This window comes from Coregonus clupeaformis, chromosome 19, assembly GCF_020615455.1.
Source record: "Coregonus clupeaformis isolate EN_2021a chromosome 19, ASM2061545v1, whole genome shotgun sequence".
Classification (NCBI taxonomy): domain Eukaryota; kingdom Metazoa; phylum Chordata; class Actinopteri; order Salmoniformes; family Salmonidae; genus Coregonus; species Coregonus clupeaformis.
Genome location: NC_059210.1, coordinates 24,698,152 through 24,725,460, shown reverse-complemented (window position 1 = coordinate 24,725,460; position 27,309 = coordinate 24,698,152). Strand labels below are relative to the sequence as shown.

General features: G+C 44.1%; 3 protein-coding genes across 6 annotated transcripts in view; all 3 read left to right on the top strand.

Moving 5' to 3' along the window:
- The window catches only part of LOC121531793 (sphingomyelin phosphodiesterase 3), a 41,490-nt gene extending 22,438 nt beyond the window's left edge, over positions 1-19,052 (top strand). Inside the window, exons 3-8 of the mRNA XM_041837247.1 lie at positions 4,748-4,823; positions 12,069-12,227; positions 12,390-12,479; positions 13,266-13,329; positions 16,243-16,402; positions 16,911-19,052. Of these exons, the coding sequence (XP_041693181.1) occupies positions 4,748-4,823; positions 12,069-12,227; positions 12,390-12,479; positions 13,266-13,329; positions 16,243-16,402; positions 16,911-17,012 (651 nt within the window). The 3' untranslated portion in view covers positions 17,013-19,052. The remainder of the gene's footprint in view (positions 1-4,747; positions 4,824-12,068; positions 12,228-12,389; positions 12,480-13,265; positions 13,330-16,242; positions 16,403-16,910) is intronic.
- Positions 19,053-23,301: 4,249 nt separating this feature from the next.
- LOC121531318 (C-C motif chemokine 4) lies at positions 23,302-25,309 on the top strand. Its single transcript, XM_041836551.2, has 3 exons — positions 23,302-23,487; positions 23,958-24,078; positions 24,663-25,309. Exons 1-3 carry the CDS (start codon positions 23,418-23,420, stop codon positions 24,775-24,777), a joined length of 306 nt encoding a protein of 101 aa, XP_041692485.1. The 5' UTR covers positions 23,302-23,417; the 3' UTR covers positions 24,778-25,309.
- Positions 25,310-26,071: 762 nt separating this feature from the next.
- Positions 26,072-27,309, top strand: part of LOC121531794 (septin-7) — a 28,602-nt gene continuing 27,364 nt past the window's right edge. For 2 of the 4 annotated variants that reach the window (XM_041837253.2, XM_041837252.2), the window contains exon 1: positions 26,072-26,401. In XM_041837253.2, the coding sequence (XP_041693187.1) occupies positions 26,363-26,401 (39 nt within the window). In that variant the 5' untranslated portion in view covers positions 26,072-26,362. The remainder of the gene's footprint in view (positions 26,402-27,309) is intronic. The other 2 variants (XM_041837255.2, XM_041837254.2) reach the window with 1 other exon arrangement.

Here is a 27,309-nt window from a genome sequence, read left to right as displayed (position 1 = left end):
ATTACCAAAAGTATGTGGACACCTGCTAGTCGAACATCTCATTCCAAAATCATGGACATTAATATGGAGTTGGTCCCCCCTTTGCTGCTATAACAGACTCCACTCTTCTAGGAAGGCTTTCCACTAGATGTTGGAACATTGCTGTGGGACTTGCTTCCATTCAGCAACAAGAGCATTAGTGAGGTCGGGCACTGATGTTGGGCGATTGAGCCTGACTCGCAGTCGGCATTCCAATTCATCCCAAAGGTGTTCGATGGGGTTGAGGTCAGGGCTCTGTGCAGGCCAGTCAAGTTCTTCCACACTGATGTCGACAAACCATTTCTGTATGGAACTCGCTTTGTGCACAGGGGCATTGTCATGCTGGAACAGGAAAGGGCCTTCACCAAACTGTTGCCACAAAGTTGGAAGCACAGAATTGTCTAGAATGTCATTGTATACCGTAGCGTTAAGATTTCCCTTCACTGGAACTAAGGGGCCTAGCCGAAACATGATAAACAGCCCCAGACCATTATTCCTCCTCCACCAAACTTTACACTATGCATTGGGGCAGGTAGTGTTCTCCTGGCATCCGCCAAACCCAGATTAGTCCGTCGAACTGCCAGATGGTGAAGCGTGATTCATCACTCCAGAGAACGCATTTCCACTGCTCCAGAGTCCAATGGCGGCAAGCTTTACACCACTCCAGCCAACACTTGGCATTGTGCATGGTGATCTTAGGCTTGTGTGCGGCTGCTCGGCCATGGAAACCCATTTCATGACGCTCCCGACAAAAAGTTATTGTGCTGACGTTGCTTCCAGAGGCAGTTTGGAACTCGGTAGTGATTGTTGCAACCGAGGACAGACGATTTTTACGGCAGTCCCATTCTGTGAGCTTGTTTAGCCTACCACTTCACGGCTGAGCCGTTGCTGCTCCTAGACATTTCCACTTCACAATAACAGCACTTACAGTTGACCGGGGCAGCTCTAGCAGGGCAGAAATGTGACGAATTGACTTGTTGGAAAGGTGGCATCCTACGATGGTGCCATGTTGAAAGTCACTGAGCTCTTCAGTAAGGCCATTCTACTGCCAATGTTTGTCTATGGAGATCGCATGGCTGTGTGCTCAATTTTATGCACCTGTCAGCAACGGTGTGGCTGAAATAGCCAAATCCACTTATTTAAAGGGGTGTCTCCATACATTTGTATATATAGTGTATCTAGTCCTTTGGGTTCAAATGGAACGTTTACCCTCCTACAAGTATACTCAAGATACATGGAATTCAAATGATCATAATCATCATTATAATTTATTTATTTTCTAACACAAACAGCGACGCACACGCTTGTGCACACACACACACATACACACACACACACAAGCGGCTCTAGATACATGACCATGATTCCCTTTAGGCCTGTCAGTTTTAGAGCACACACCTACCGAAGCATGGATAAGCCTCTGAAATATTCATACACAGGGACACCGGCAGAGAAAGAGAGAGAAGTGAAAAGAGAGAGAAAGAGAATGAGGAACAGGAACAGAGGGTAAGAGAGTTGGAAAGGGAGCTGTTATAAAGACTGGGTGAGGGAATGTACAGTGCATGTGTCAGGCCAAGTGGACAGGTGATGGCTGGACACAGGGTTTACTGCTTCTTTATTGAATTAATGCTGCAAATCTTTGTGGAGGAAAAAATGTCACAGAATGTATTATGTTGTAGTCTAAAATGTAACCCTTGCATTTCATTTTGGTCCTAAGCGTTTTCTATGAGGGCCTTGTCGGTGAGACCAAGCCAAGACTGCGATCAAGTGATTGGATGACTGCACAGTGACTGAACAGAGAGCTTGAACACACTGTAATCAAATCTAATCAAACCTGCAATAGCCCTGATCACAGAGGAGACCTATTCAAAAAGTCCTGAAAGATCTTAGATAGACCATTTCTGACACTAGGTAACACTTCAGAACACTGCACATTTCCAACCCACTCAATCCAATACTCTAGTCCAGGGGTGTCAAACGTCCGGCCCACGGGCCGGATCAGGCCCGCAAACGGGTTTAATCCGGCCCGCGAGATGCTAAAAAAAAATTAATAAAAAAAAATTAATTAATTAATAATAATTTTGTAAAGTATAAAAATGCGCTGCAATTTTTCAATAAAATAAACTGCTGTTCCAATTGTGTCCACTGGATGGCGCAATAGCAATTGTGTTAAGCAAGCAAACTGTTTATACCGGGGCAGAGCAAGTAGGTCAAGCACGTGCAGCCAATGAGCTACTTTGTTTTGCCCGCGATATTTATTACGGCTTCTACTTTTAACATTATGTGCTTTGGCACCCTCATTGCCCCAATATGTCTCTGTCAAAAAAGAGAAAAGTGGACGCAGAGTGCAGAGTGTTCCAAGAAAAATGGTCATCCTATTTATTCACGGAATTGAATGGGAAAGCTGTATGTTTGGTGTGTTCAGAGCATGTTGCAGTGCTGAAAGAATATAACCTTTGTCGCCACTATGTGAGTCTTCATGCCGACAAATATGACAACTTTCAAGGACAGCGGAGATGAGAGAAGGTGAATGAACTGTTGGCGGGTCTGAAGAAACAGCAGTCTGTGTTTACTCACAGCCGAGACATCAGTGACGCTGCAGTGAAAGCTAGCTACCTCATTGCTAATGAAATCGCAGTGGCTTCAAAACCATTTAGTGAGGGTGAATTTGTAAAAACATGCATGATGAAGGCAGCGGAGATTGTGTGCCCTGAAAAGCGGCAGGCTTTTGCAAATATCAGCCTGACAAGAAACACAGTTGCAGACAGGATTTCCGATCTTTCAGTGGATTTGGACAGCCAGTTGAAGCAAAAAGTAAAGTCATTTATTGCGTTTTCGGTTGCAATTGATGAAAGCACGGACATTACAGATGTTGCACAACTGGCCATTTTCATCCGCGGAGTTGATGACACATTGACCGTCACGAGGAGTTCGTGGAGTTGGTGCCGATGACAGATACAACGACAGCAGCTGATATTTTTACCGCACTCGTCGGCGCGCTGGACAGGGTCGGAGTGGACTGGTCCCGCGCTGTCAGCCTGGCTACAGATGGTGCGCCCTCAATGATCGGGATAAAAGCAGGCGTTGTGACAAAGTTCAGAGAGAAAGTGCAATCTGCAAATGGAGGACGTGATTTTTTGACTTTTCACTGTATTTTGCACCAGGAGGCTTTGTGTTGCAAGTCATTAAAGATGGATAACGTCATGAAGGTGGTCATCCAAACTGTTAATTTCATCCGATCCAGAAGCCTGAATCACCGTCAGTTTGACAGCCTTCTCAGAGAGAAAGACCACATCTATGGCCTGCCATACCACACTGAGGTAAGATGGTTAAGCCGAGGTGCTGTGCTGAGGCGTTTCTTTGATTTACGAGAAGAAATTGAACAGTTCATGGAAGAAAAGGGCAAACCAGTGTTAGAATTTCATTCCGCAGAATGGATGCAGGACCTTGCATTTATGGTGGATGTTACAGAGTACCTGAATAACTTGAACAAACAGCTGCAAGGGCGCAACAAAGTTGTCACGCAGTATTATGACAGCATACGTTCTTTCAAGTTGAAGCTGTCATTGTGGGAGACGCAACTTGCCGGTGGTGATGCAGCTCACTTCCCCTGTCTGAAAAATGTGTGCGCGACCCAACATGTGGCAGACATGAAGCGGTTCAAAGATAAAATAACGGGACTGTTACGGGAGTTTGAGCAACGCTTTCAGATTTATGTTTATATGTTTTTATGTTGATGTGCTATTGTTTTTAATTGATTTTATTTTATTTGTATATTTAACCTATTCTTGACTCTGTGGTTCTTGCACTTGTTTGGGGAACAGGATTTCATTCTTTTTATCTACATTTCTGCCTGAGAAATGACACCCTGATATAGTTCTGTGATCTGTGAAACAGTTCTGTGAATCACTGAGGCATTGTGTGTTTGTGTGTTCTTTTTCTTTAGAATTTTCAAATAAACTTGACGTGTTTTATGATTAATAGTGATGTTGTGCTTGTACTATTTTGGACACACTGTCCTCAGGCTCCAGCTTTATGTTGTATGTTGATCGAATTAAAACAAAGAAAACAATCTGAAGTTGTTGTTTTTAAGTTATATATACCATGATTTTTCCGGTCCGGCCCACTTGGGAATAGATTTTCCTCCATGTGGCCCCTGAGCTAAAATGAGTTTGACACCCCTGCTCTAGTCCATCCCCATTACCTGCACCCCACTATGTAGTCCACACACCCCTGACACTCAACAGCACCAGTCTATCCATTCAATATATCCATTTTTGGCCCTGGCTCACAGGCCCAGAGTAATCTGCAGTAAAAGCCTCTCCATTCATTCCAGGATCATCAGTGTTTCTATGGCCAATTCAGGGCTGTAAATCGAAACAGTGACGGACAGACTGTCTCCACTGAGGGGATTTCAAACAGGGACAATGTCAGAGAAGCGGGTGTTAGAGAGGGGAGACAAGACGGAGGGAGGGAGGGGAGACAGATGGAGAGTTAGTGTTTTTGGATTGGGCCAATGACAGAGAAAGTGAGGAGCAGAAAGGAGGATCAAAAGGGGGACAGTGAATAAAGAAGAATGGGCAGCATCGAGACAGAAATAGACCTGTAGATGTACAGGTTACTTTAATATATGATATTATGTGGTATTACATGTTTTCTAATTCACTGTCCAATCTACTTGTTGACAGAGATGTTTAACTTCCTATTTTTCTCTCCTTATTCTCAACAGGTGCAGGTGGGCACCTCCCATCAGGAGCAGAGAGTTGTGGGATACCTCACCTGCACTCATCTGCACGCCATTGAAGGTATTTTTATGTTTACAGTATACAGTACAGTACATGCTCACACACCAATACACTTTACTAATTGGATCCTAGCTTCTCCTCCCTAGTGTCTGAATAGTAAAGAATAGGTCAATGGAACACATTTTGGGGAATAAAAAAGCATTTGAGAGTCAAATCAAAGTTTATTGGTAGCGTACAAATATTTGCAGATGTTATCGCAGGTGCAGCGAAATACAATAACATACACACAGCAATACAACAATAATACACATATTATCCAAAAAGTTTGGGAGTTTCTCCCATTCTTCTCTGCAGATCCTCTCAAGCTCTGTCAGGTTGGATGGGGAGCGTTGCTGCACAGCTATTTTCAGGTCTCTCCAGAGATGTTTGATCGGGTTCAAGTCCGGGCTCTGGCTGGGCCACTCAAGGACATTCAGAGACTTGTCCCGAAGCCACTCCTGCGTTGTCTTGGCTGTGTGCTTAGGGTCGTTGTCCTGTTGGAAGGTGAACCTTCGCCCCAGTCTGAGATCCTGAGCACTCTGGAGCAGGTTTTCATCAAGGATCTCTCTGTACTTTACCTCGATCCTGACTAGTCTCCCAGTCCCTGCCGCTGAAAAACATCCCCACAGCATGATGCTGCCACCACCATGCTTCACTGTAGGGATGGTGCCAGGTTTCCTCCAGACGTGACGCTTGGCATTCAGGCCAAAGACTTCAATCTTGGTTTCATCAGACCAGAGAATCTTGTTTCTCATGGTCTGAGTCCTTTAGGTGCCTTTTGGCAAACTCCAAGCAGGCTGTCATGAGCCTTTTACTGAGGAGTGGCTTCCGTCTGGCCACTCTACCATAAAGGCCTGATTGGTGGAGTGCTGCAGAGATGGTTGTCCTTCTGGAAGGTTCTCCCATCTCCACATAGGAACTCTAGAGCTCTGTCAGAGTGAGCATCGGGTTCTTGGTCACCTCCCTGACCAAGGCCCTTCTCCCCTGATTGCTCAGTTTGGCTGGCAGTCTAGCTCTAGGAGTCTTGGTGGTTCCAAACTTCTTGCATTTAAGAATGATGGCGGCCACTGTGTTCTTGGGGACCTTCCATGCTGCAGAAATGTTTTGGTACCCTTCCCCAGATCTGTGCCTCGACACAATCCTGTCTCGGAGCTCTACGGACAATTCCTTCGACCTCATGGCTTGGTTTTTGCTCTGACATGCACTGTCAACTGTGGGACCTTTATATAGACAGGTGTGTACCTTTCCAAATAATGTCAAATCAATTGAATTTACCACAGGTCGACTCCAATCAAGTTGTAGAAACATCTCAAGGATGATCAATGGAAACAGGATGCACCTGAGCTCAATTTCGAGTCTCATAGCAAAGGGTACTTATGTAATTAAGGTATACTTATTTAATTAAGGTATTTCAGTATTTTTCATAGATTAGCAAAAATGTCTAAAAAACAGTTTTCTCTTTGTCATTATGGGGTTTTGTGTGTAGATTGCTGAGGATAAAAAAAAAAATCCATTTTATAATAAGGCTGTAATGTAACTGTCACACCCTGGCTCTGGGACTCATTATGTTGAGCCAGGGTGTGTTCATTTCTATGTGTGTATTTCTATGTTGGTGTTCATTCTAGTTTGTTGTATTCTATGTTTGCCTGAGTGACTCCCAATCAGAGGCAACGAGTGTCAGCTGTTGGCTGGTTGTCTCTGATTGGGAGCCATATTTAAACTGTATGTTTTCCCTTTGTGGTTGTGGGTTTTTGTTCCGTGTTCGGTCATTGATACCGTGGACGTCACGAGTCGTGTTTTGTTTGCTGCGCCTTGGTCTACTCCTTACCTCGATCGTGACAGAAAAACCCACCATGCAACGACCAAGCAGCGTGTCCAGGGGCAGCCCTTGGGGTGGACATGGGAGGAAGCGCCGGGAAAGGCCCTGGCGAAAGAGGAGCAGCGTGTCCAGGAGCAGGCAGCCTGGACATGGGAGGAGATATTGGACGGTAAAGGGTCCTGGACTTGGGGGGAAATCCTGGCCGGGATGGATCGCCGGCCATGGAGTGAGACAGTGGAGAGGCGACGGAGAGAGGAGCAACGGCGTGATCAGGGTCGTCGTCAGACGGTCGTGAGGCAACCCCAGAAATTTTTTAGGGGGGGGCACACGGCATGGACGACGGGGCTGACGGAGGAGAAAAGGGGGCGGATCCAGAAGGCCACCAGGCCAGGGGTTCACCGCCCTGTACGTCCTGTGCGGATGCCTCACACAGAGTTTGTGAGGGTAGGCATTCAGCCAGGACGGGTGGTGGCCGCTCTTCACTCCAGGCCTCCTATCCGTCTCCACAGCCCGGTTCGGCCTGTCCCTGCTCCACGCACCAAGCCTACGGTGTGCGTCGCCAGCCCAGCCCGGCCTGTCTCTGCTCCACGCACCAAGCCTACGGTGTGCGTCGCCAGCCCAGTCCGGCCTGTCCCTGCTCCACGCACCAAGCCTACGGTGTGCGTCGACAGCCCAGCCCGGCCTGTTCCTGCTCCACGCACCAAGCCTATGGTGTGCGTCGCCAGCCCGACCCGGCCTGTTCCTGCCACTCGCACCAAACCTACGGTGCGCGTCGCCAGCCCGGTCCGGCCTGTTCCTGCCACCCGCACCAAGTCTACGGTGCGCGTCGCCAGCCCGACCCGGCCTGTTCCTGCCACTCGCACCAAACCTACGGTGCGCGTCGCCAGCCCGGTCCGGCCTGTTCCTGCCACCCGCACCAAGTCTACGGTGCGCGTCGCCAGCCCGACCCGGCCTGTTCCTGCCACCCGCACCAAGTCTACGGTGCGCGTCGCCAGCCCGACCCGGCCTGTTCCTGCCACTCGCACCAAACCTACGGTGCGCGTCGCCAGCCCGGTCCGGCCTGTTCCTGCCACCCGCACCAAGTCTACGGTGCGCGTCGCCAGCCCGACCCGGCCTGTTCCTGCCACTCGCACCAAACCTACGGTGCGCGTCGCCAGCCCGGTCCGGCCTGTTCCTGCCACTCGCACTAAGCCAGGGGTGCGAGAAGTCAGCCTGGTAAGGCCCGTTCCTTCTCCACGCACCAAGCCAGGGGTGCGAGTCGTCAGCCTGGTAAGGCCCGTTCCTCCTCCACGCACCAAGCCAGGGGTGCGCGTCGTCAGCCTGGTAAGGCCCGTTCCTCCTCCACGCACCAAGCCAGGGGTGCGAGTCGACAGCCTGGTAAGGATCGCTCCTGTTAAGTCCAGTCCTGCTCCAGCCGGCGGGGCCAGACTGGACCAGGGGCACTATGGGGGGTGTATTGGAGGGTGGTGGTCAAGGCCGGAGCCAGAACCGCCGCCGAGGAGGTATGCCCGCCCAGCCCTCCCCTGGTTTGTTTAGTTGAGGCGCGGTCACAGTCCGCGCCTTTAGGGTGTGGTACTGTCACACCCTGGCTCTGGGACTCATTATGTTGAGCCAGGGTGTGTTCATTTCTATGTGTGTATTTCTATGTTGGTGTTCATTCTAGTTTGTTGTATTCTATGTTTGCCTGAGTGACTCCCAATCAGAGGCAACGAGTGTCAGCTGTTGGCTGGTTGTCTCTGATTGGGAGCCATATTTAAACTGTATGTTTTCCCTTTGTGGTTGTGGGTTTTTGTTCCGTGTTCGGTGATTGATACCGTGGACGTCACGAGTCGTGTTTTGTTTTGTATTTTGATGCTTTAACTAATTAAAGTATGTTTGTTCATCACGCTGCGCCTTGGTCTACTCCTTACCTCGATCGTGACAGTAACAAAATGTGGAAAAAGTCAAGGGGTCTGAATACTTTCCAAAGGCACTGTATGATGGTGTGTATTGACAGTATGGACAGTATATGAATAGAAAAGATGTGTACAGAAAAAAAAGCATTTGAGAGTCAAATCAAAGTTTATTGGTAGCGTACAAATATTTGCAGATGTTATCGCAGGTGCAGCGAAATACAATAACATACACACAGCAATACAACAATAATACACATATTATCCAAAAAGTTTGGGAGTTTCTCCCATTCTTCTCTGCAGATCCTCTCAAGCTCTGTCAGGTTGGATGGGGAGCGTTGCTGCACAGCTATTTTCAGGTCTCTCCAGAGATGTTTGATCGGGTTCAAGTCCGGGCTCTGGCTGGGCCACTCAAGGACATTCAGAGACTTGTCCCGAAGCCACTCCTGCGTTGTCTTGGCTGTGTGCTTAGGGTCGTTGTCCTGTTGGAAGGTGAACCTTCGCCCCAGTCTGAGATCCTGAGCACTCTGGAGCAGGTTTTCATCAAGGATCTCTCTGTACTTTACCTCGATCCTGACTAGTCTCCCAGTCCCTGCCGCTGAAAAACATCCCCACAGCATGATGCTGCCACCACCATGCTTCACTGTAGGGATGGTGCCAGGTTTCCTCCAGACGTGACGCTTGGCATTCAGGCCAAAGACTTCAATCTTGGTTTCATCAGACCAGAGAATCTTGTTTCTCATGGTCTGAGTCCTTTAGGTGCCTTTTGGCAAACTCCAAGCAGGCTGTCATGAGCCTTTTACTGAGGAGTGGCTTCCGTCTGGCCACTCTACCATAAAGGCCTGATTGGTGGAGTGCTGTAGAGATGGTTGTCCTTCTGGAAGGTTCTCCCATCTCCACATAGGAACTCTAGAGCTCTGTCAGAGTGAGCATCGGGTTCTTGGTCACCTCCCTGACCAAGGCCCTTCTCCCCTGATTGCTCAGTTTGGCTGGCAGTCTAGCTCTAGGAGTCTTGGTGGTTCCAAACTTCTTGCATTTAAGAATGATGGCGGCCACTGTGTTCTTGGGGACCTTCCATGCTGCAGAAATGTTTTGGTACCCTTCCCCAGATCTGTGCCTCGACACAATCCTGTCTCGGAGCTCTACGGACAATTCCTTCGACCTCATGGCTTGGTTTTTGCTCTGACATGCACTGTCAACCTTTATATAGACAGGTGTGTACCTTTCCAAATAATGTCAAATCAATTGAATTTACCACAGGTCGACTCCAATCAAGTTGTAGAAACATCTCAAGGATGATCAATGGAAACAGGATGCACCTGAGCTCAATTTCGAGTCTCATAGCAAAGGGTACTTATGTAATTAAGGTATACTTATTTAATTAAGGTATTTCAGTATTTTTCATAGATTAGCAAAAATGTCTAAAAAACAGTTTTCTCTTTGTCATTATGGGGTTTTGTGTGTAGATTGCTGAGGATTTTTTTTTAAAATCCATTTTATAATAAGGCTGTAATGTAACTGTCACACCCTGGCTCTGGGACTCATTATGTTGAGCCAGGGTGTGTTCATTTCTATGTGTGTATTTCTATGTTGGTGTTCATTCTAGTTTGTTGTATTCTATGTTTGCCTGAGTGACTCCCAATCAGAGGCAACGAGTGTCAGCTGTTGGCTGGTTGTCTCTGATTGGGAGCCATATTTAAACTGTATGTTTTCCCTTTGTGGTTGTGGGTTTTTGTTCCGTGTTCGGTCATTGATACCGTGGACGTCACGAGTCGTGTTTAGTTTTGTATTTTGATGCTTTAACTAATTAAAGTATGTTTGTTCATCACGCTGCGCCTTGGTCTACTCCTTACCTCGATCGTGACAGTAACAAAATGTGGAAAAAGTCAAGGGGTCTGAATACTTTCCAAAGGCACTGTATGATGGTGTGTATAGACAGTATGGACAGTATATGAATAGAAAAGATGTGTACAGAAGTAGTTATATAGGATGAGTCTTGACTAGAATACAGTGCTGTGAAGACAAAAAAGTTCACACAGGGGAATTGGGTGTTGCATAACTTTGAGAGCCATGCGGTTGAGGGTGGTGCAGTTGCCGTACCAGGCGGTGATGCAGCCCAAAATAATGCTCTCGGTGGTGCATCTGTAGAAGTCCGTGAGGGAATTTCTTCAGCCTCCTGAGATTGAAGAGGGACTGTTGCGCCTTCTTCACAACAGTGTCAGTGTGGTGGGACCATTTCATGTGCACGTCAAGGAACTTTAAGCTTTTGACCCTCTCCACTGCGGCCCTGTCGATGTGGATGGGGGCATGCTCTCTCTGCTGTCTCCTGTAATCCACGATCAGCTCCTTTGTTTTGTTGACGTTCAGGGGGAGGTTATTTCCGCCAGGGCACTAACCTTCTCCCTGTAGGCTGTGTCGTCGTTGTTGATGATCAGGCCTACCACTGTTGTAGATCTGTTGGGGCAATATGCGAGTTGTAGTACATCGAGGGTGTTGGGTAAGTTGATATGGTCCTTGATTAGCCTCTCAAAGCACTTCATTGTGACAGAAGTGAGTGCTACGGGGCGATAGTCATTTAGTTCAGATACCTTCGCTTGCTTGGCTACCCGAACAATGGTGGACATCTTGAAGCAAGTGGGGACGACAGACTGGGATAGGGAGAGATCTGAGTAATTGTACACGTGAATGTGTGAACACAATAGTCGTAGACAGATGGTGTAAGATGGATGGTGTGTGTAGTAGCCTATTCTGCTTTCTACCTCGGAGCAGATAAATGGATGCATCAAACCTGCATACTTGCTCTGCACACATGCTCTGTTCCCATGGCGACGGGCTCAAGCTGTTTTAAGAGTCAGGCCTATTTAAAGCCTCTGGTCTCTGGGTCTCATTTTTTACCAAGACAGATCTCCCTGCTATTTTTGGAGCCTCCCACACCTCTGAGAGTCTGCTCTCTGGGCTAACTATAGAACAAGGGCTATTTCTAAAGACAAATGAAATATAGGGATGAGAGAACAAGAGAGGCCTTATTATGTTCTGGGTGATGCTTTACACAGTACAAAACCGATCTATATTTCATGTCCCATTTTCCCCTCTTACTACTTGTTCTGTGTGTATGTGTGTGTGTATTTCTGCTTTTACTTCTGTTTATTTTGGCCTTTGCTGCTTATAACCCATGTTTTCATTGTCTTGTTGACTCATAAATGATCAGCATTGAATAGACATCGTCGAGGGTTCCAGACCACCCCTGCTCTACCCACACACAGATCTGTTTAGTAGCATGGTCATCCTCGCTGGCCACAGGGAGCCTCCCCATTTCCCAGCCAGCAGCACATAGTGACCATTATGCAGTGTGCTGTAAATACTGTTTGAGTACACTCTCTGTATTTTTTCTCCCTCTCTCCTTGTGTTGCAGCCAAAATCCCATCTAAAGCTAAGCCACTCACATTTTGTATTTCAATCCCCCCTCCTCTCTCTTTCTCTCTCTCTCTCCCTCTATCTCTCTCTCTCGCTCTCCCCCACTATTTCTCTCTCTCTGTCTCTCTCTACGTCCTTTAGGAGATGCAGCTGTGCGTTGTGAGCAGTTGGATCTGCTCTTGGCGTGGGGGGCAGATTTCCGCAAGGCGACGTCCCGCCCCTCGGAGGAGAAGGGTCTGGAGGACCAGGTGGCCTTTGATGTTGTCCTCGGCGACCTCAATTTCGACAACTGCTCTTCAGGTAGCTAGCTGTCTGACTGTGTGAAAAGCTTCTATTCTCTGACATCCTGCAGAAATTGTATGTGTGGGTATTGTACCTATCATTCCATGTATCTGGAATAATGACTGGTGGATTTGGACAGACAAGCCCCTCTTTGTTTCTCATTGCATCCCTCCATTTCAGAGGATAAACTGGAGCAGCAGCATTCCCTCTTCTCCCAGTACAAGGACCCGTGTCGCCTGGGGCCAGGGGAGGACAAGTCATGGGCTCTGGGTGAGTGGACAGGAGTTTGGGCTGGTACTGGAGGGAGTGGGTGTGCTTGTGTCAGGGAACTAGGCTTTGTCTCTTTAGAAAAAACGTGATTTCCTATAGCAGCCAATCTGGGCACACACTGTGCAGACCAAAATAAGTACAATAGATGATGGGACATCAGCAATGCTGGCATAAACCCGGAGAATGATGGTCTGGAACCGAATCTAAAGGAGAAGGAACATTATCTAGGACACTCAGTGATGTTTGGAAAGTGATATATGCTGTGATGACAGGGAGATGGTAGGATGGATGTTGGCATATATTCAACCAAGCCAAGTTTATTGTGCACTAGAGCCAATGTGTAGATATATGGGAGTTATGTTAATCACTGTGAGTCACCATGTTCTCCTTCTCATCTACTGCTCATTTAAACGTTGTCTCGCACAGACTCCTCCTTGTGGGAGACGTCATTAGCCTAAGACTAGGTCCTCAGAGGTCCTCATTACTGATACTGCACATTTATTTGCTGACCACAATTCTTTAAATGAACATTTTAGAGGTCCGGGTAGAGATCTGTTATGTCACAGAGGAGGAAGATACTGGAGTGTTCTTTTTTTTAGCCCAACTACAGTTCATCCATTTGTGTTATTGTTGAGTTTTCAAGAAATTATAGAGAAAACAGGCTTCAGAACTACAGGTTTTTATGAGCTGCCAACCATTGTCAGATTATACAATTGGTCAGGTGAACTCAAATGCCTCCCTGTCAGCTGTTCTCTAACCCAGTTGTGTGTGTGTGTATGTTAACAGGAACCCTACTGGACACCAGTGGGCTTTATGACGAAGAGGTCAGTTCACCAGAGAGTTTACAAAAGTAAGTAAAGCAACCAGTATCAACTCACACACAGACATAACAATAATATTAATAATAATAATAATAACACATAGTACATAGAATACATAGTACCCAGCTCACACATTTGGTTCCTTGGAAGTTGTGGGAACATACAGTGGGGAAAAAAAATATTTAGTCAGCCACCAATTGTGCAAGTTCTCCCACTTAAAATGAGAGAGGCCTGTAATTTTCATCATAGGTACACGTCAACTATGACAGACAAATTGAGAAAAATAAATCCAGAAAATCACATTGTAGGATTTTTTATGAATTTATTTGCAAATTATGGTGGAAAATAAGTATTTGGTCACCTACAAACAAGCAAGATTTCTGGCTCTCACAGACCTGTAACTTCTTCTTTAAGAGGCTCCTCTGTCCTCCACTCGTTACCTGTATTAATGGCACCTGTTTGAACTTGTTATCAGTATAAAAGACACCTGTCCACAACCTCAAACAGTCACACTCCAAACTCCACTATGGCCAAGACCAAAGAGCTGTCAAAGGACACCACAAACAAAATTGTAGACCTGCTCCAGGCTGGGAAGACTGAATCTGCAATAGGTAAGCAGCTTGGTTTGAAGAAATCAACTGTGGGAGCAATTATTAGGAAATGGAAGACCACTGATAATCTCCCTCGATCTGGGGCTCCACGCAAGATCTCACCCCGTGGGGTCAAAATGATCACAAGAACGGTGAGCAAAAATCCCAGAACCACACGGGGAGACCTAGTGAATGACCTGCAAAGAGCTGGGACCAAAGTAACAAAGCCTAGCATCTGTAACACACTACGCCGCCAGGGACTCAAATCCTGCAGTGCGAGACGTGTCCCCCTGCTTAAGCCAGTACATGTCCAGGCCCGTCTGAAGTTTGCTAGAGTGCATTTGGATGATCCAGAAGAGGATTGGGAGAATGTCATATGGTCAGATGAAACCAAAATAGAACTTTTTGGTAAAAACTCAACTCGTCGTGTTTGGAGGACAAAGAATGCTGAGTTGCATCCAAAGAACACCATACCTACTGTGAAGCATGGGGGTGGAAACATCATGCTTTGGGGCTGTTTTTCTGCAAAGGGACCAGGACGACTGATCCGTGTAAAGGAAAGAATGAATGGGGCCATGTATCGTGAGATTTTGAGTGAAAACCTCCTTCCATCAGCAAGGGCATTGAAGATGAAACGTGGCTGGGTCTTTCAGCATGACAATGATCCCAAACACACCGCCCGGGCAACGAAGGAGTGGCTTCGTAAGAAGCATTTCAAGGTCCTGGAGTGGCCTAGCCAGTCTCCAGATCTCAACCCCATAGAAAATCTTTGGAGGGAGTTGAAAGTCTGTGTTGCCCAGCGACAGCCCCAAAACATCACTGCTCCAGAGGAGATCTGCATGGAGGAATGGGCCAAAATACCAGCAACAGTGTGTGAAAACCTTGTGAAGACTTACAGAAAACGTTTGACCTGTGTCATTACCAACAAAGGGTATATAACAAAGTATTGAGAAACTTTTGTTATTGACCAAATACTTATTTTCCACCATAATTTGCAAATAAATTCATTAAAAAATCCTACAATGTGATTTTCTGGATTTTTTTTCTCATTTTGTCTGTCATAGTTGACGTGTACCTATGATGAAAATTACAGGCCTCTCTCATCTTTTTAAGTGGGAGAACTTGCACAATTGGTGGCTGACTAAATACTTTTTTTCCTCACTGTATGGGGGAAAAAATGTCACCTGTTCTACGAATGTGCATTCGTAGAACATGGGTGGTTTTAGGGACCACCCATACGTAAAAATGTATGCGCACATGACTGTAAGTCGCTTTGGATAAAAGCGTCTGCTAAATGGCATATTATTATTATTATTATTATTATTATTAACGCTCTGAGGATGGAAATTATAGGTTATATGAAGGTAATTAAATAACATTCTGAGAAAATTCTCTAAATGTTGTGAAGGTTTTGTTATGGTTATATATATGAACATTTTCTTTACACGCTAAGAACTAAATGTAAAGGTTATTTGGAGGTATTTGACTTCCTTAAAACTTTCAATGAATGTTTCAATAACACATTTAATAACACTGCTAGCTTATTTTGAGTTAACTTTTATGAACTCCAAGCACAGATAGAGTAGGACACATGGAAATTAATTTGCTTAGGCATTAATCATGCAAACAGTTTTTTTTGTACTGTCTATTACGGCATCAGTGAGATTCGAATCAATGATTTTCTGACATAAAAGAGAACCATACATTCTCTGAACATTCTGAGAACATTGCTTAAGTCACACAATTTTTTGAACATTCCCAGAATATACTAAATATATTACATTAAATAGGACCTCATCGGAACTTGTGTGGAATGTTCCGTAGAATTACTGAAATTCCCACAGAAGAATGTTGTTTCTAAACGTTCCTCTGAGAATTAAAAAAAGAACATTACTTTACAGAGAACCATGAGGAAACCTGTGGGAAACGTTATGCTGAAGAACTTAAATTCCCACAGAAGAATGTGGTTTCTTAACATTCTCTGAACTATTTGAAAACATTTCCAATGTCAAACCGGATGGAGAACATTCCTAGAACATTACCAAAATTGAAATTAAATGCAACCATGTTTGAGCTTTTAGGAAACATTCTGTTAAGGTAATGAAATAACAAGAAAATACTCATCTTTTCCCTTAAATGTGCTGAGAATGTTCCAAAGCCAAGCAACTATCCTGCACCTTTCCCAGAAAGTTGTGGGAAGGTTGTATGCAAAATAAACAATAGAACAACCACGTTCTCACCAAGCTCTAAGAAACATATGGTTTTCAGAATGTTATGTGCTAGCTGTGTATTCATGGCTGTTGAAGTCTTTAAGGTGTTTTTAAGTAAATGGTTGATTGTTTTCATTGTCAGAGTGATGGAGAATGAGGAGGGAAGGAAGGAATACTTGGTGTTCCCTACAAATAAAAACCACTGTCCTAATCAGACGGGCAGAAAGATCCCCCTGAAAGGCAACGGGAGGAGGATTGACTACATCCTTTACAGTGAGGAGGTGCAGCAGGACTGGAAAGTGGTACGTTCATTGCCAACTATGGATACCCTCAAGATTCGAAGGAGGTTGAGATGTAGAAACACACAAAGAGAGGAAACTGAGCATAACAGCACAAGAGCCGATCAAGACCAGATTAAATGAACTGGGAAAGAAGGGTTAGGGTTAGGACAATGTTTTCATCACATTTTGGTTATGGATCAAAGAGGATTAGAAAACCAAAATTAATTTAATTGCATAGATTGCAAATCTGTGCTCGACAACATCTTGTTTTTCTCATTATGAATCGTGGCACTGAACTGCCACCTTGTGATTAAATTTAGCTATGGCAAGAATTCTGAATGACATACATTCTCAGATACACCATATTTTCAAGGAGAATATGCACAATGGCTCAGAAGATTATGATTTAAAATACGCTGTGTTGTAATCTAGTATTATGATAACGTGATATAATTAATCTGTAATCCCATAATGTTGTATTATGAAATGATGATGATGTCATTTACCTACTCTCTGTTGCCACCTGCAGGACATTGAAGAGTTTAGCTTCATCACCCAGCTGGCCGGCCTCACTGACCACCTGTCTGTGGCCATGCGTCTGGCTGTGTCCACAGGAGAGGAGGAGCCTTAGGCCCACACCCTTTATACTGCCACGGAGGAAGAACGAGGACGGAAGAGAGAGAGAAGGCAAGGAACTCAGGCCTGAGAAAGACAGAGCTTGAAAAAGGAGAAGAAATGGATGGACATAAAGAAGAAGAATTAAAGTAGCAGACGCAGAGGAGTCATGTGATCCAGAGAGAACCTGGTGGAGAGAGATAAGAGAGTGGTTGTTGTGTGTGTCAGAGGTCTGGACTGGGCCCAATGCGGACCTGAGGGACTGAGCCAAAGACTCACACAAACACACACAGTCTCAGTTTAACTCACGCACCTCCAGGTCACCACTGTACCATGTATCACCTCTGGGCCTCATGGACTATCAGGTCCCTGATGATGGAGTCCCAATGATTGATTTACTATCAATAATTTCCTGTATTTAGATACTTTTATGTTTTTAGGCCTAATTTATGTCTGACCTTTTTATGTTTTTCCTTTTTGGGCTCGGAAGCGTCTGATCTTTGTTCTTTATTTAATTTAAAACAGTGACATCAGACTTCTCTTGACTCATGGAATATAGAGTGTAGCCTGGCTTACTGTGGCCCTCTTTGTCTCTGTGTTGGTTTGTTTGTTCCTCTCTTATCTTAACCCCAATTCAAGGAACCTCAGCAAAAGTGTATTTTTTCTAACTCTTTCTAATGGTTTCTATGGTCACTGTACCATCTTTGTAGGAAGTTGAAACACCTGCATTTAATACTATTTTATGAAAACTAACATCTGAAAGGGATATTTTCGGGGCCAATCTGACCGGCATCTCATGGGTCAGTGGCGGTTGGTTGGTTGTTATGCAGAGCTGAGCAGTGAGGAGCACCTGATATGATTAGATAAGAGGAACTTAGTTAGGAGGGCCTGGGTGGGGGAGTGGGGTGTTTCTGCATGGGGAGGGGAGTGAGGATATCACATTGCAATCCCTCAATAAGAATTTTATTCACAGACTGTTTGGGTTGAAAGCCTGGTCTCCAGGGTGATAAGCATGTTCCCCTGAAGATACAACCTCAAACGCTGCCAATGCAATGAGTCTGCATGAAATGCCACCCTGCCAATACCCACAAACACACCTGCACACTCATTACATACACAGACACCATTGGCACTGTTGCCTGCCTCATTTGTGATAACACCTTTTTACTCTCTCACCTGTTCTTATTGACACTGTTGCTATTGCTGGCTGTATCACAGGATGATAAGGGATGTGCGTATGTGTGCAGGGCTGGCTTTGGGATATGTGACGACCCCATGTCCCCCTTTAGCAAGGTGCAGTATTTATAGATCTTATTCCTGGTTGTGGCCACAGCAGAGGCAAACGTTTACACACCTGCTTACTTGTTTCAGGTCAGTGAGGAAGCCTGGTCGGTCAGAATATCTCTGTACTTTAATATGTATGTACTGTATGTATGTACTGTATGTATGTACTGTATGTATGCCCACCTGGCGTTTCTACTCATCTACTATCACCTGGCTGCTTTTATACTCTCTAAAGCCTCTTTATTAGTAGTAGTAGCAGTAGTAGTAGTAGTAGTAGGAGTAGTAGTATTGGTAGGGTTTATATTTGTGCTTTTTTAATACAGTACATGGTCCATCTTGCATTGATCTGCTTGTTTCTTATTTAGGATGCTGCAGTTCCCTGGTTTAGTGCACAACCTCATAGAGATAAAATCTCCCTTGTGCTGGTCTGACTCCAGTACCTCAGCCTCTGCGGGGTTGGGTCTGTGTGAGTCAGGGACTGGGGGGTCAAAGGGCAGGCAGGGGGACTGCTGTAGCTGCTTGCAATGTGTTATGATGATGCTTCATGGCTTCTAGTCTCTCCACAGATAATGCTTCACATTGCTATCCTTTTGATTTAGTTTTCTATAGTAACTGTCACTGATGGTTTTTTAATTCATTTTGTGGGGACTGCTGCTTTGGGGTAGCCTCGTTTTCTGAGTGATGTGGCAGGGAATTGGCTTTCTCTTTTTTAAGCTTATTCGACAGCTTATTTTCTTCTGCTTAAAAAATAATAATATTTTCCCTCTTTGAATCACTGGCTCTTTGTGTCTTTATTTGAGTGTGGAGTATACGTCTGAAGGAGTCTCATTCACCAACAGTCATTCTTTGCCAAGCCTCCGGTGGAAAACACCACAGAATCCGTCTGTCTCACTCTGCGGTCATCTGGGATTTAGGGACTGTGTTTGTGTGTGTGTGTGTGTGTGACCCTAACTGACCCATAAGTGTGTGTTGTGTAGGTCTTTGTACAGCAAGTGGGCCGAATAAATGTTGCTTTACCTTTGCTGAGCGTCAGATACCCAGAGGAAGAGTGGTGGGTTACACCAAGACCAGCCAGCAGTGCGTGCGTACCTGTGTGTGCATTTGTTTTCACTACTCAAGTTGTGTAACTCATGCCCATGAGTATACCACAGCTCACATCTACCTAGACATCAATGTGGAAACAAACTGGCTTACTGCAGACTCAAGTCATTTCTATGGCTTTGATGATATTTAATGAGCTTCACTGTTTATGAAAGCTTGGCGTTACACAGGGTAATTGTGGTTAGTGCCACATTATATAGGACATAGAAAGGAAATAAACAACTTGTGCACAAAAAGAGAGAAAAGTGACAAGGAAGTAAAACCTTGTTGGTACTTTCCTCGTATGACGTGCACTTCTGCTTTTTAATACCAGGGGAGAGGGGAGTTCTATGTTACACTTGATGAACAACAAAGCACTCTTCACTGTGACAGCACTCCCTTGAATTAGCTTTTTTAAAAATTCCAACGAGGGGAGTCCCTGTGAACATAAAGCAAAAGCAAATAACCATAGAGACACAAGACCAAATGTGTCTCTTTTGCCAACCAGAAGGGTCCATAATAATGGCATTCCTCCAAACCAATAACACATGCCTTATTAATCTGTATCTAATTTCGAGGTCTAGATTGTTTATTCGAGCTTGATGATCTGCCCTATATGCTAATGAGTTCTGCAGATTGCTTGTCCAGTCAACCAAACACGTATTTGCTGCTAATAAACAGCAACTCTAATTTATAATGGCAACATTCGGTCATAAATACAGTGAATTTGTGCCAACGGCAATTCTATACTAAAGCCTTCTACATGCATGACTAGAAACACGTGTAAAAACACAGTAATAGTAGGACTTTTAATAAAGAGGGGAAATCACTTGCTTGTGTAAAACTTTACATACCACAATATACTGTACGTTAGTGGTGCGCGGGACAGCTGTTTGTTCACCCGCACCTGCCTGCAATTGCTAATAACCCATCCACAACCGCCTGATTATATGTGATTAAGTGAAAATCTGAGGCCCGCACCCGACCCTAACCCGCAAATATAGAAATGCGCTATACGCTACAGTAAAAGACTGCAGAACGATTTTTTGACAGGGGGTGCAGGATTTTATTTTGCCTGATGTAGATATGTTTCTACTTATAATTTCCGACATTTTAGTAGGCTGTTTGTTAGTGAACTTGTCTATAATTAGATACATGTAGCTTCTCTTTTGTCATTAAATGTTGCCCTAGAATACTAAATAAATCCTTGCTCAACAGAATAATGTAATAGATCGATAGAATTAATGCTTCAATCTAGTTGACATCGGTAATGTTTTCTCTGTCATCTTTCGAGGAGCAAAGACGTTTAGGTACTGGGGAGAAAATACAATAACGCAATAAAAAAACAGGAAAGATTTTCTGTGCAAAATGTCCAAATTACATCAGTTTGACCGGTTGTAAGGAAAAAGAAAGCTGTGAAAACGGCCCAAGGTGTTTCTGATAAGATTTCAGTTCGGCTTCGATGTATATTTTATGTGGTTGAAATACTATCAGCTTTTATGATGCTTATATGAAGAAGACAGCACCTATACAGATGGTATCTAACTGAGCATTGCATTCTCTCAAGATGCAGAAATAAATAAATAATATTTCTTCAGAAAGAGGCCCGAGTTCCCGACTTGGAATTCCGAGTTGGATGACCGTTCAAAACGTATTCTCCCAGAAGGAGCTCGTTTTTTCCCGAGTTCCCATTTGTCTTGAACTCACTGAAGTCTGAGATTTCCCAGTTCCGAGTTTCCAGTTGTTTTGAAGGCGGCAGAAGTCATGCAGGATCAACCTTTTCTGACCCATGTTGTTGCATGTGAATGTTTATCCTTTTAAGCTTGGAAAAGAGACCCTTAAACCCAGACTTGGACCGCACACCTTCTCCAACGGATAGCAGGCTAGTGATTGCTTTGCAATGCTTGCAGTTAGCCACTGATTCCTTCCAAACCACACATTGTTGAATTTGCGATTTCCAACTTGTTGTGTAATGTTTATGTCCAATGGCCGATGAGCACTGATACGTTTTATCTATAATTTATCTTCATATGGCAAGGATTGAAAAGGATTTGCCAGTAGATTGTCGACTTGATTCATGAAGATGACTGCTTGTCTAGCTTGCTAGCTAAGATTTGGAAAATATGATGTTGACATGATCAGTCCAATCAAAGCTACGGTAGATATAACGTGAATTGACGTCATTTTGGAGATGCCTTACTCAAGAAAGCAAAAAAGAGACCATGTTTGTATGCGGCTGTGAGGACAGACGCTGGGAGACGAGAAGCAAGTACAGGGAGTGAACATTTAATATATACAGACATGAAACAAAACATGACAGCGTCTGGACAGGGGAAATATAACAACATTAATGCTAACACAGGGATCACAACTGAGGAACAGACAGATATAGGGGAGGTAATTAAACAGTGATGAAGTCCAGGTGAGTCCAATGAAGCGCAGATGCGCGTAACGATGGTGACAGGTGTGAGTAATGATGGGCAGCCTGGCGCCCTCGAGCGCCAGGGAGCGGGAGCTCTGCCCCACCTGCCCTGAATGACGGGTCGCCACTGAACAGCCAGCACTGCTATCATCCTCTTTTAGCACTTCACCAAATATTTTCCAAATATTACTTTTCTGGCCCTCCCTTCTCTTTATTTTCAACTCTCCTTTCGCAGCTTTTGTCTTATTGAATTAAACTTCGACAACGTCCTTTTTGCCTCCGTGGATTGACATTCACTTTTTCTGCCCGTTCCAAAAAGCATTATTTGGCAATTGGCTGTGTAGGCTATTTGGTGCAAGTCCTAAAGCTTAGGTCTATGCACTAATACCAGATAGCCTAAAATAATGAAAGAAAAACCTCAAAGTAGCCTATATAAATTGCACAAGAATTATACATTTATGGATTTTTTAAGGTATTGTTTCTCTTTATTAACTATCGAATCAACACTAGAAATGTTACACTGAAAAACAACACTAGTTACTATTGACGCACCCATGCGCCAATCTAAGTAACATAATTAAGATATCCTCATCAAAATCCATCAGTTTAAACTAGAGATATCTGTTTTGTTGCATGGGCTGCGTCTCAATCCACCGCATACGCCTATGTTGGCCTTCCGCATCTGCAGTGGAACCTGGCCGAGCTACAGCGGTGTTTGTCAGACCATGTGACATCCCGAAAATCGGTCTTCTCACAAAAACGTCTGTAGCGTTCGAATGGTTTGGCCTACAAAGTAATATGACCACTCTATCGAAACATCGTTTTTTTTGTATTATTCCTACAGAGGTCCTAAAATTACAAATCAAATAGCTAAATGATCCATGATATGACCATCTTAAAATAATTCCATATGTTAGCTTAGTAGAACCCCTCCCCCTCCCCCAAAGGTTTAGACTTTTAGAGGTTAACACTGGCCAATTTGCTGTGTGCTATGAAAGGGATACATCTGCAGGCTGCCATACATTTCAAGAACCTTTTAGAATTCTGAAGAACCGTAGATGCTATGTCAAGAACCCCACACTTAACTCAAAGGTTCTTTATCAGGCAAGAGTTCTCCAAGGAACCTTAAGAACTGAGGAAGAACCATTTAAGAACCTTCCTTTTTTTCAGATCTCATGTACTGTAATGCTGAAATAAATTAATACATATTCTGTGCCAGGTTACTAAGTATGAATACACAAACTCTCTTTCTCTAAGTTTCACTAACTCTACGAATAGTTTTGTTGATCAACAGATCAACAGGCTATTGAACATAAAAGTCCCACAAATGATATACTTCTGGTGTAAAAACCAATGGCGAAAAAGGGAAATGAAATACAGGCATGTCATAACGGGGCGAAGGCAACACATTGATGCATGGAATGAAACCCACCCACGTGTACACTCACTAAATGTCAATCAGATGTAAACAAGGTGACCGAGAGTCTATCCCTTTTCTGGATCTCCCCCTAACACTCTCACCAGACTATAAAGACTGGTCCTCTGTTCACTCCACCACACAGCAGACAAGAAAGCTTGAGACCAGTATTCACACCAGACCTCTCCTCATCTAATCTCTACCCCACCTGAGCCAGCATGTTCACCCCTCGTCTTGCTATGCTGTCTGTGCTTGTTCTTGTACTGAGTGCCATCACATTTAGCGAAGGTAAGAGACAACTGGAATGTTGGTATGTTTGAGTGTGGAAGTGTTTAACTATATTTGTGGGGACCAGAAGTCCCCACAAGAATAGTAAAGGCACACAAATTTGACCAACTGGAAACATTTTGTTAGTCCTCACAAGGTCAAATGCTATTTCTAGGAGGTTACGGTTAGAATTAGAGTTAGGGTTAGAATTAGGTTTAGGGTTAGGGTTAGGAGCTAGGGTTAGTTTTAGGGTTAGGGTTAGGAACTAGGGTTAAGTTTTGGTTAGGGTTAAGGTTAGGTTTTCAGGATACGGGTTAAGGTAAGGGATAGGGTTAGGGTTAGGGGTTAGGGAAAATAGGATTTTGAGTGGGTCACTGAATTGTGTGTCCCCACAAGGTTAGTTATACGAGACTGTGTGTGTGTGCGTGCTTGCGTGTGTGAGTGCGTGTGTGTGTGTGACCCAAACTGACCCATAAGTGTGTGTTGTGTAGGTCTTCGTATGGCAAGTGGGCCGGAGAAGTGTTGCTTTACCTTTGCTGAGCGTCAGATACCCAAAGGAAGAGTGGTGGGTTACACCAAGACCAGCCAGCAGTGCTCTAACCCAGCAGTTCTGTGAGTAAACCCTATTGTACTTATGCTATTGATGTGTGTGTAAGTGGATATGTGTGTGACGATGAGAGTTAGGCTTGTTACAATTTGATTCAAATACTAAAGATGCCGTACATTATGTAGGAATTGAAATTAATGAAATGTCAAAGAAAAAGTGATATGTTGTAAAAGTACAGTGTGAAATAGAGGTGTCAGACAGACATAGAGCCTCTGATTAAATGATGCTGTGACTGGGATAGTTACAGGTGGTTAGGGTTACCCATTAGTGGCCAAATCCTCAAAGCAATCTGTGTTAGAGATCAATCCACAAGGAGAGACACAACAACCTCTTCTCATCCAGGGGTCAAAATTCAATGCTTAGACTTTTTTGTGAGTTTACCTCTGTTGTATAATGCAGAATGTGCTATGTTCCTCCTTCATGTGATCGACTTTCACTACTTCACTTTCACGTCGGGCATTTTCCTCTCAAAGTCACATCATGATCTTAAAAAGCATGTCATGAGTAAGCCATGGTATCTTGTATGTGCATTTCCCTATGGGGTTCATACTGTTATGCTGTGCTGATAACAGTGTATTTCTATGCTCAGGTTTAAGACTCAGAAGGGGAGACTGGTGTGTGCCAGGCCCTCAGACAGATGGGTGAAGGACTACATCAACATTCTGGACAGCAAGAACACTGGGAAGCAGACGCCACTCATGTAACCATGGTGACGTGACCCTCATCTGTCTCAACATCAAAGCAAATCCTTCAAAACCTATTTTGTTCCTCGGTTACACAACAAGGACATGGCCAGAACTCTGCCTTAGAGAGAGCAGTCAAGGTCCTAAGCCAAAACACCACCTGGGTCTGTCTGGGCAAATAGATAAGCTAAATGATCTCCATATAACTGTAACACTGTGAGCCATCTGCGTTGTTGTGTATACCTCTCTCTTTACCATTTGATGCCTGTGATCGATTGTCAATATTTATTTTTTGAATCCGTAAAACACATTATTGTGCAGAATGAGTTGTGCATAGTGATGAATGATTAAATTAGAATGTAGTTCCATAGAATGTCCTAGGTTATGTAACATTTCAGTATGCTTGATTACTGAATTGGATATAGGCCCATTCTGTTTTATTGCCTTCAATGAATTAAAGTGCATGCGGATAAACCATTTGTTGGTTTCAATGCCTCTCTCTGTTTTAATGCTTGCCTGATGAAACAGGACTGTAAAATATATCTAAACCACATTCAGTTGTAGGCTACTTAATTGTGTCTGTGTCTAACCCTCTCAGCATGAAGAACATATTATATGCCATTTCGCAGACACTTTTATCCAAAGCAACTTACAGTCATGCATGCATACATTTTACATATGGGTGGTCCCAGGAATCAAACCCACTACCCTGGCATTACAATTGCCATGCTCTACCAACTGAGCTATAAAGAACCACAAAGTGGCCAGCTAATTCTGGTGCTGATCTGCTATCTGCAACTGACCTCTAGTGGTGGATTTCTAACTCGTGTGTGTGTGTGTGTGTGTGTGTGTGTCACGTTCCGAAAATGCACAAATGTGCGTAGGCCAAAATAACAATTTTACAATCACCAAATGTGCATTCTAATAGAACATAGCTAACAGGCCTAATAATAATAAATCTACTTCAACTGCACAGCCACAAGAGAGCGCAACTAGACCGTATAGGGGTGTTGTCAAATGACTATGTGGGATGAATTAATGTCTGTTTCTGTTTCTTGATCATCCTGTTGAGAATCTTAAGAAGAAGCACACATGTATGCGATACTTGACCTGTGATCAATAGAAATCCAACTGCGCATTTTGGATCTGTCCGTCCAAGACATTCGTAAAAGATTCGAGATAAAAGGCTCGGCTCGCAACAATGCAAGCAGTTCGTCTTTAGAACCAATAGAATTCGGTAGGCCGTCGGATCTTGTCTGACATCACAATTTTAGATGTCTTTAGCCAATAGGCATGCAGTTCCGAAGGAGGACACAATCGCCTTTTGAGATTTGTAGGCTGGGAAAAAAATCCCTTCTGCGTTCATAATGCTTTACTAGTCGTATGTTGATACCACCTACCCAATTTCATTCATTTGGGCCCGTTTAGAGGCACTCGTGTTCTGTTGCTACTGGTATGCTACATAAAAACGTTACATTGCGTGAATAGGACGTGTCTTTTTGAATGCAGCGTCTCTTACGCTTTTGTTTCGTTGTTTTTTCATCATCTTTTTTTTCATGCCTGATCTATTCGGCTCCTGGGTGGGTGGTGTCACAGTAGTACTACAATGATCGAACGACCAGAGTCTACAGTTGCCAGCATTGCAGTAAGTGTTATTCTTATCATAATCACATTAAATCAATGTTGATATTCTCTCACGTGTGAACTGGATTCAAACATTTCCATGAATTAATTGAAACCATTGACTTTAAACGCAACCGATGTTGTCTCCAACGTTATAACGTTATAATTCCATTATGGTCCATGGTAATACTATAAGAGAAAGAGGAATGTGACCGAAAATGCAGATTTCATATAGACTATTCCTATTCCATATAGCTCTCGGACAGAGTAAATGTTTATTCGACTACATTCTCGCTTATAATTGACAAGAAGAGAAGGGTTCCGCGCCCGGTCGTGGAGAGGAATGGACATGCACACTAATGCGCGTTTGAGAATCCACTAGGGAATTTCTGATATTATGTTTCCATTCATTTTTTTTGTTTCCATGCCTAGGCTATTTCTTATTTCTGCTCGTGATGAAGGCTATTATGTAGTCTTTGATTATGCCATTATAGGCCTAGGCTATAAAAAGTGGTCTTGTTCAATCAATATTTGACTATGTTCATTATTGTATTAGATGGCAGAAAAACGTGATCACTTGATACATTTGCATTGGCAAACAGAGAATCAAAATGAAGTTGATGTCATCCAGCTAACCCTTGTGTGCCTTTCATTCTGCACCACACACATGTCTTTATTCACAGTCCTCGGATCTCTCTCTTTCTTCTCGTTCTTTCTCCCTCTCTTTCTGTCTCATACACACATGTATTTATACCTACATCAGTCCCTCTTCAAAAGGTCCCCAATAATTCTAGCTTCTACCCATCTGTTGCTTGTTACCCCCAGGTGATGAGAGCGCTGAGATTGCATCACAGCAAAGTTATGTAACCCAGCATGGGTAGGGAGGGAGTATGGAAATTGCTTTAGTGCCATTTAAAATCACTATGTGCC

What these genes read in the sequence shown, in the direction of transcription:
- LOC121531318 (XM_041836551.2), top strand. Translation starts at nt 23,418, where the DNA reads ATGTTCACCCCTCGTCTTGCTATGCTGTCTGTGCTTGTTCTTGTACTG. An exon ending in TGCCATCACATTTAGCGAAG is followed by an intron (nt 23,488 to 23,957) that starts GTAAGAGACAAC and finishes TGTGTTGTGTAG; the next exon opens with GTCTTCGTATGGCAAGTGGG. An exon ending in TGCTCTAACCCAGCAGTTCT is followed by an intron (nt 24,079 to 24,662) that starts GTGAGTAAACCC and finishes TTCTATGCTCAG; the next exon opens with GTTTAAGACTCAGAAGGGGA.